Source organism: Gavia stellata, chromosome 4 (assembly GCF_030936135.1).
Source record: "Gavia stellata isolate bGavSte3 chromosome 4, bGavSte3.hap2, whole genome shotgun sequence".
Classification (NCBI taxonomy): Eukaryota; Metazoa; Chordata; class Aves; order Gaviiformes; family Gaviidae; genus Gavia; species Gavia stellata.
Window position 1 is genome coordinate 11,694,875 of NC_082597.1, and position 9,609 is coordinate 11,704,483.

The 9,609-nt window shown below is 35.9% G+C and overlaps 1 protein-coding gene across 3 annotated transcripts in view; it reads left to right on the forward strand.

The window, feature by feature from the left end:
• The window catches only part of CACNA2D1 (calcium voltage-gated channel auxiliary subunit alpha2delta 1), a 434,233-nt gene extending 424,849 nt beyond the window's left edge, over positions 1-9,384 (forward strand). For all 3 annotated transcript variants that reach the window (XM_059817310.1, XM_059817312.1, XM_059817311.1), the window contains one exon: positions 4,741-9,384. In XM_059817310.1, the coding sequence (XP_059673293.1) occupies positions 4,741-4,857 (117 nt within the window). In that variant the 3' untranslated portion in view covers positions 4,858-9,384. The remainder of the gene's footprint in view (positions 1-4,740) is intronic.
• The last annotated feature ends 225 nt before the right edge of the window (positions 9,385-9,609 follow it).

Below are 9,609 nucleotides of genomic sequence, written 5' to 3' on the forward strand. Positions count from 1 at the left end.
AGAGGGTTCTTTCCAATTTCTTTTACAATTCTTTCTCTTTTCAAAGAGAAATAATATACAGAATATTATTTTGAAGATAACGGAGAGGACATCCCCAACTGATCTGTTGGTTATTCAGGTTTTCTGTGTGACTAATGTAGTAGTGACTAATGTAATGGGCTGCAAAATTTCAGTGAAACTGCTAAAAAATTGTTCAGTGTCTAATTCCACTGGCAGAGGTAAAGATAAGGTAAAGATAAGATAAAACGATGCTATGTAATTTGTTATAAGAAATTTTATGAGAAATCTCAAAAATAACATTTAGAAGAAAGATTTGAGAAGTTTTCTTAAAGCTCAGAAGTAGGAGAAGTGTTTTCAAAAAAGACATTTTGAAGACCATTCAAAACTGATGTTTTGCTCAATCTGGTTCCAAATTAATGATGGGATCCCACTCATTTCCATGAAACTGTTGATTTTTTGAATTTCTGTAAATCAGCATGTAATCATACTTTCTCCTCCTTTTTTTTTTTTTATATTTCTTGTAATTTTCACAACAGCTAAAGCACACAAGAAAATTACAATGTGCAATGCTGGGGAGGAAAAAGTAATTTAGATAGGATTTACTGTACCTTTTTTCCACTACTAGTTTTGTCTTGGCTTAGGACACAAAAGAATAACTGCTTCCAGAGAGAATATTTAGAAATTGTGCTTGGCAGAGCTGCTGGTTTACCACTGTAAACTGGTCTACAAACCTCAGAAATTCAATGTGACTTTGATCAATATGAGGTTAAAATCTCACCAACCTTGAAATATGTGTATAAACCTTGTATACTTTTGTCTAGTACCGTTTGGCTCTGTCATTCATAATAAGATGCCTCTGCTGCGTGAGGCTTCCAAGGCATTCTCTACTGTTGTGAAGTTGTGTATCCTTTAAAAACTGCTCTGTGTAGTCTTAGGGAGAGAGCAAGATACTGAAATCCAAGAGGAATATTACATAGTATAACTTTTGAATGTAAAAGCAATGCCCATAAATTGTGATGTAGTTTTAAAAAAAAATCTCAAAAAGCAAGTAGAAATGAGCAACAGAATGGAGGTTTTTTCAAGTACATATAGTGGTAGGATTAATTCATCAATATAATTTACCCAATATTTGGTCTAATGAAGAGATGACATGAAAGCTGAGTACTGTATAATTCTATATGTGGAGGTCCATCTAATCTGAATCCATACTGGATGCCATTTTCACTATAATGATATTTTTTCCCTTCCTATTGTGCACAATTTTGTTTAAGACCTTTGATTTACTTCTTACTCTCCAGACGTCTCCACTCTGTTGGAAAATTTTAAACCTCATGCTTTACTTTAGACTATTTCTTCACAGATGACTCTTCTAAGTAATTTCAGTGATAAGAATCTTAAATACCAAGAGGTAACACTGAGTACTGTTCATTGAATTCATGTGAGAAGAAACCTTTACTGATAATTCTGTTTCTGATGGTACTCACTGTGAGGAAGAAGCAACAGGGTTATTTTTAGGTGCTTTGAATAGAAACAAAGCTACATGACAAGACACAACACAGATGCAAAAAGTGACAGAGCCAAACTAAATAAACCAGAAAGTTCAGTGCATCTTCAAATCTTAGCATCCTACTCCAAATCTGGTGCATCAGAGTTCACTTATGACTTACTTGTTGACCGGAAACCTTAGGAATTTTGAACTTGTAGAGTGCAATCAACTTAGAAAAAAGCCTAAGCCAAATTTATAGAACTGAGTTATAAAGCTAACAGATGAGAGGCATGTCTGGAAATGGCTACTATTGATAAGGAACGGCAGCTAACGTGAGCTATTTGCTTTAGGACAGAATGAAATTTTTTTTTTCTTTTTTTTTTTTTTCCCCTGTAGAACTTGAATGCTAGCTTTTGTTGTTTGTTTGGTTTTTTTTAAATCCAAGTTTCTAAAGGAGACTGTTGGTGATGACTTATTGAGTCTAATTTGTCAGTTTTATCTGATTTTACATATATTTATTCCAGATTCTGATTCCTCTGACCTCTCTGCTTTAAAGAATGCATTGTGTGTGGTGGGAATCTCATTAAAGTATTCACCCCTTAAAATTGACACAAAGAACTCATTGAAGTCCTTTGCTATGCCCTGTAATCCCCAAGTTCCCTCTTTACACCTCTGTTATCAAGCAGTTGCCCTAAGTCCGTATTTGGCTTCATGCTTTTGATTTATTCAAAAGTTTCTGCTATCATTTTCAGCATATTTTGCAGGGAGGTCATCAAAAATTCTTTATCAGCCCTCCTAATTTCCTGTTTGTATCTAATCTGCCATTTTTATGTGCTTTCCTGTTCTTGCCCATTTGAGTAAATTTGATTTCCTAAATACTGACCTTTTCGGTATGACAATGTACCTAATTTCCCTACTGATTCATGCAGGGGTGTTTCTTTGGGGTTTTGGGTTTGGTTTTGGGGTTTTTTTGGGTGGGGGATGGGGTGGTGTTTTTTCATTTGTTTTGGGGTCGGTTTTTTGGGGGAGGGGGGTGGGTGGGGTGGAGTGGTTAGTTGTTCTAATTGTGGCATTCATTTTACTTGGATATCTAATGCAATATTTCTAAATATTCCCTGGATCCTTGTGAGGGATTTGCTTTTTGAGATGCTGCTTTTAGTTTTCTTCCTACATTCTGGGTTTTTTTTGTTTGTTTGCTAAGGGTTTTTTTCCATTTCCTTGATTTTGGGGTGGTTTGTCTTTTTTTTTAACTGCATTTGGTAATTTTCACATAGTTCCCTTTCTTGAAATTGGTATCGTTGCTCTATACAGAGCAGGTCTCTACTAATAATTTTGAAGAGGGCCCTGTGCACCGCTGAAGATTCAAAGATTGTTTATTCCAAAAGATATTTATCATATCCCAAAATATGATCTGTACAGCTCTTCTTGATAAGGCATCAATCCAGTCTATATGTGGCTTCTCTTAATGTCACGTAACATTTCATGATTGATATTGTGACTTCGATCAGGTGGTCAGCAGTGCAATCCTAGTACTACATTTTTATTATTGGACTCCAAAATTTCTTACCCGTGGAGATTCCGTTACACTTTCCTTTTCCTGTAATACTTTTATGCTATTAGATCTTGTATTATCCTTTACATACTACCCTTCTGCTGCATGTCCTACACTGCCATTCTTACCAAGTTGGTAGCCTGACAATGCTCTGTCCTACTGATTATTTTCCTTCCACCAGGTTTCTGAGATGTGTATTATTTTGGAATGGTTCACTGATGACTTGTCTTCATTCCCCATCTTAATTTTTTGTTCCTAGCATTGGTGTAGAAGCACTTGAAAGTTTTGCTTAAGGATGTGCCAATAAATTAAAGGTGTTTTAATGTCCCTTCCTTATTTATCCTGATTGTACTTTTTATCCCCAACTCCCCCCAGCCTTTTCTGAGGCACACTGAATATTAGTTACATATGCCTTAGTGGCACATCAGTCTGAACCAGGAGCTGTTCCATGCTTGTTGGCTTTCCTCTGCTTTCTGTTCTAAAACCTTTTTAATTTCTGTGCCAGCAGCAGGGCTCTGTTACTGTTAAGGTCCAGTCTGTCCTTCCCTGCATATGTTCCTCCTGTTCAAGAAATTTCCGCAGTTCCTATATACCTAAGTCCCTTCCCATCTACACTGTTGTCTTGTCCTTGGAGGCTTGGGATCTCTTGGAAAATGGAAAGTGTCTTTTTATACTATGGGTACAGAATACAGTGAAAACAAGAGGAAGAACAACTATTTTCAGCCTTCAGAGCTACCTGTGAATCTCAGACTCGGTGGACAGAGTAGTGCATGTCCAGACAGGCTGGAACATTGTCCTGGTGTTTTAGGCAGCTAAACATAGATTGTATCAGTCCTGAGAAATAGAAGGTGTAAAAATGTTACAGACTCCGGAACAGGTATCAAATGTATTTCATCCAGACTAATGAATAAGTCCGTAATGTGAAAGACATTATGCATTATAGGCAAGGTGGGACTAAATAACACCAATTAATGGTAAAGAGGAATGGGGAAAAGAGTTGTGATTGCTGTGTGGCATAATGAATAGTTAGGTCCACTGATGCATGACAGAGCGGTGCAGCTCAGAGCAAGCCCTCAGACTGGAGGGTGTCTTCTCTACAGACTGCATCAAACGTGTACAGAAAGCCAGTAGAAAATTTGGTTCTCGTACTTGAATATAGCATCAGAGACAGAGAAAGGATTTTCATTCTCTTTGATCATATCTTCACCTGCAGAGCATATTTGTTTTAATGTGCGATGATGTTGATGAAATGGACATGAACATATTCTGGTATATGTTTTCTAATCTTGAAAAGTTATCTGTTCTTCCATCTTTTCTTGCAATAAAGTGATACTCAAAATCTCCAAATTGATGTAATTTTAAGGAATATAGATGTGATTTACTGGGGCCCCCAGGTATATCCCATAGCACTTCTTGTTTGATTGTGTAAGTATCCCATGTAGTTGATAAATGACTGCAATAAGTCTTGTAAGTATTTAAACCTCCCATGCTTATAGTTAATGTAGTAATGCCACTCTCTGTATCAAAAATCAGAGAAACTTCCAGGAATTATTTTGCTGTTATTTTAGGCAAAATAACATATATAAGACCAAAAAGGATGCCTCAAGGATAGTTCAAAATGTTGAAGGCTAAAATGTAGATTACATCTCAGGAAATTTAATGGTAATTAATGTTAAATGATTTCTTCTTTTCTTGTCAACAGGAAGATTCAGCCGACTGCGGTGGTGTCTCTGGTCTGAGTCCATCACTGTGGTCTATGGTAGGAATTCAGTTGGTCCTGCTTTGGCTGTTATCTGGCAGCAGACACTGCCAGTTATGACCTTGCTAAACCAAAACCTGCATAACTTAATCAAGACCCGGCCAAAACGATAGCCTCAGTTTCATTTTAAAAAGGGTCAGCTATTCAGACAGCAGCAGAACAGCAGTGCTTGTGTCTGGTTATCACTCATTGTGAGACTCATAAAGGCACCCACGGTGGCTGCATGCTGGAGTGTCGGATCCTTAAACGTGTGTGAATGCTGCATCATCTATGCCATCCGAACAGAATTCTGTACGTGCTCCTTTGGGGAATCTAAGATTTTTTGTTAGTTTGTTGTAATCTTGATGACTTCATGTAAAAGGGCTCCCCTGACAACAGCTTATGTATATGATTTTAATTTCTTTTAAGCTTTGGATATCTTGAAGATTTATATTCTTTTACATGAACAGTTATTTAAAAAAAAAAAAAAACAAAAAACCCACAAAACATAGTCCCCAATATACATTATTAGCACTATGATGGCTACTTGGAACATCAGTTTTGTCCAAACAAGTTGAGTAAAATGAAAATATTGGCTAGTCTTCATCAGAAGTTCAGCATGATTGAAATGCTTTATGAAGAGTGTTTTACTCTTCCAAAATGAATCATGTAGCCAGCTAAGTTTTGGTAGGTTGATAAATTGTTAGTTGGAAGGAAGGAAGGAGGGAAGGAAGGAAGGAAGGAAGGAAACTTCTGTTTTTAAAAATATAAAGGTGCTTGAGAGTTTAACTAAAAACTGATTCTCATCTTAAACTTTGTGTCATCTTCTGTCAGAAAAATGTTAATTTCAGTGTAATATTCACCTCCTTTTCACAATGCAGTTTATATATAAAGCTAGTAGAATCCTTCAAAGGCTCAAACAAAACCGCTTGTGAATAAAAAATGTCTGTGATATTTGAACGTTGGTTTCCAAGGGTATTTTGCATGATGATGATGCTATGTTATTGTTTTTCAGTTTGTTTTCTTTGATGGTAGAGTATAGTCCATTGAAAAGGTAACTGAGTGATTCTTTTATTGTGTGAGAAACTGAACACTGAAATGTGTTGCAATCAAATCATATTAAATTATATTATGAAACAGAGCTCTGAATATACTGTGCAATGAAAAAGCTGAGAAAATAGGGTAAATTTAGCTATCGTAACAAAAGGGTTGAGTTGGATTTTTTACAGAATAGTGATCTCACATGAAAACCTGTGTACAGATATTTTAAGTATATAAAAAGCAGATTTAACACATTTATTTTTGGAAGTATATGTTCTCTAAGGTTCATATCAGGTTCCCCCTTTGTTTCCTTCATATAAAGACACCCATAATATTAAAACTTATTCTGTTGCTATTTATTATTGAAAATTGCGTATTTAACAGGAAAATGTCCTGGTTGCTGAGATTAGAAAAAAATCTAAACAAATGGGGAGCCTTGAATCTATATGTATGCACATTGATACTTGATTGTGAATAATAATTTTAGAAGTTGTTTTTATACAACCTCATTGGTGATACAGGTTGTTGCAGTAAATTACAATATTACAGTGTAGCATAGTGTTGATGCAAAATATGATTTGCGCTTTTTTTCTAGTTTTCAGAATTAAACAGTATTGCAAGACAGCTAAACCAATGAATGTGCAACTCTGCTGGTATTGTACAATTCTGCTAACAACTGCAATATGCAAATATTAACATGGCACAATACACTAGCTCTTTAAAAAAATAAGAAAATGCAAAGCATTGTTATGTATATGCTGGCAATTGATTGATATAATTTTGATCATGCCAAAAGCTTAAAGAAATAATTGGGCATGCATTAATATCCTACAAAAACGGAAGAAGCTACTCAAAGCCATGGCATGGCTTAAAAGATCAGAAGTCTACTGTAGTTGTACCCATGGCTGGTTTGTTGTTTTTCTCATGTACCTTGGCTCCAGCTATGTATTTTCTCATGTTTGGGAATACAGTGAGTGAAAAAAAAAAAACCTGACCTTTTGTTCGGTGATCAGATTTAGCTTTTTAAAGAAATATCTCTAGTAAAGTCATGCGGTTAAAAGTACAATTAACTGCGTTGGATGACTTCAGGTCCTCCTCAGGGAAGGTGAGCTAATTTTGATAATATGGGTGAAGATAAACTTGGAGCTCTTCCTTCCAGTCATATTACTGCACTTCTCTTCACCCTGTCACCAGTTACCACCTGGTAGAATATTGGCTTGAGTCTTTCTAATGCTGAGACTGCATCCTGAATTTTCCCTAACATGGTCAATTGAAATTTTATGGGAGGAACAAGTTTTGTAGGATTAGGCTAATACTGACTACACTCACAGCTTTTACTCTGAGATTACTTAAAATACATATTAGTTTGCATTTTGCTCTGTTCATTTCTTGAAAGATTGTCAGAATATTAAGTTTTCTATAGTTTTCCCTTCGCTTCCCAAAAGAAACCCTTCATGGAAAAGTTACATTATTTAACATTTTGGAACAATTTGCTTACACTGGTAGGCCATATTTTGAGTTACTTAATAGACATTTCATTAGAGTCTGTAGGCAGAAAGAAAGATGGCACAAAGCCATGCTGCCACAGAAAGCAGCCATGGCTTTTGCTCTCATCCCACTTCCCTTAGAGTGCTCAAATACAAAAGGAGAGAGAAGCCCGTGCCATGCAGACACATTAGCTTTCTTGGGTTATTCAAAGAGGGAAATGTCCTTTGTTCCTCTCCTCTGCCCCTTTGTATGACCTGAAGAAACATCTTTCTGTATAAACACTTAGCCTTCCAGCCATTATACCTGTCTGATAGAAAAGTCAGGATCTGGCCCTCCCAGAAAGGCTTATTACTGTTTCCATAGAACTCAATACTTGAAAAAAGGAAAAAATGAAATTTTGGCTTCTTTTTGCAGAAAGCAATATATATCTTGATTATATCCAAGTGATGGTCAAGATTTTTTAAAATACACTACCTAGATACCTGCAAATTACAAAACACAGATAGAAAATGCAATGTGAACTTCAGCTATCACAAAATGTGAATACCAGTCTGTTAGAAATAACTTGCATGAATAAATACATATTGTCATGCAGAAGTGTATCCTTACTCTCACATAATGCATAATAGTCATCTTCTCTTGTCTGTGAGAGAAGAAACTTGATCTTAGGCTTTAAATTGAGACATTTTGAAATTACAATATGTTGTAAAAAGTTTTGGGTTTTTTGAAGCCAGATAAAAAGCTTTGTTGATGTCCTTTAAGTAGCACTAAGGGAACTGGTGAGACTGTTTCAGTTTACACAGAAGTCATGCAGCCTATTGTATGTCTGACTTACAACCACCATTAAAGTTGTTGCAGCATGGTACTGTGCAAAACATGATCTGAGGATTTAACATGAAAGGTTTCTTCCTAGTTTTTCATTTAAACAACCAGCATTACTGCCAAAACACTGACCGTGGTCCATATTTGTAACAGGTTTTTAACATGACATAGCAGGTTTGATTGACAAGATTTTTAGGTCCTGTACCTTTAAGACTTTAGTATGATCTTTTTCATGTTTCTAATGCTTGAGGCTTTACTGCTTAACTTGACAAAAAAAAGTGTTGCTGCCATTTGTAAGTTTTCCTATAATATTCCTTTTACTAACTTTAAAAACTGGCCTTACTGGGTTCAAATAGGCAGTATCCCTTTTAAGTGACCTTTGCAACCCAAGTGTTACTTGCTGTGGTTGAGAGTTTTTCGGTATCACTGAAGAGACATTAAGACGTTTTGTTCCCATTAACACTTAAGCTCAGAAAACATCCTTAGTATGTCTTAATTTCGAAACACAACCTCAGTCCCACTGGTCCTAAAAATTCAGATGCTAGCACATTGGTTATTAAGAAGTATATTAATGCCTACAAGGCACTGCCACGCACTGGGGTGTTTTTGGAATGTTGACTGAAGGTGAAACCGTAATAACTCCTTCCTTAGGATAAATTTTACCCGAGCTTCATCAGACATCCAAGCCTTTAACAAAGGCCAGATTTACTATTTTTTTTTCATACCACAATGTTAATATTGTTAATACTCATTGTACACTACTGTAAAAAGATTAAAACAAAGTGTCTGAAAACAATTCAAGAGTTTTGAAAAGTTAGCCTCACCCTCTTCCCAGCTACTTGCATCTGTCCTGTTTATGGTTTAAAAGAAAAACATCATCTTGAAGAAATAATTTCACTGAGGCTAAAGGGATACTGTCTTGTTCAGATGCCATGAAATTGCGATTGTGATCTGACAAAGCTGTCTTCTCTTCTTGTGTTGTATGGAATGTCTGGATCATGCTTTCTGGGATATTTTTATTGAAATGCTCAGTGTGCATTTCTGCAAAAAAAGGCTCGATTGCTTTTACAAGGCAAGCAGGTCTTTCTCCCTTTTCCTGTGTTCTCTTGACAATTTTGTGGAACTTGACAAGCCTGGAAAAATAATTTTTGTAAAAATTTGTACAATAATGTTACAAAAAGTTTATAATCCTAGAACTGTTGTGTTAATTCTTGTGCAAAAACAGTATATTCAGAATAAAAGTTTATCATTTAAAATCAACAACTACTTTGATTGTTCACTCTGTGTGATAAGAACATGTAAATAAGAGCCTACATAATTTGCTATATAATACTTCAGAGTTTGCTCTACAGTTGCACCCAAGTGACTGAAAGAGAGATTTTCCAATGTGGAGACAGTGACTTAACACACTTCTTACTGGGGTTCAAAGGAGGATGTGCAGCAAACCCTCATTTCTGCTTCATTTGTGGCTGTGAAAATTTA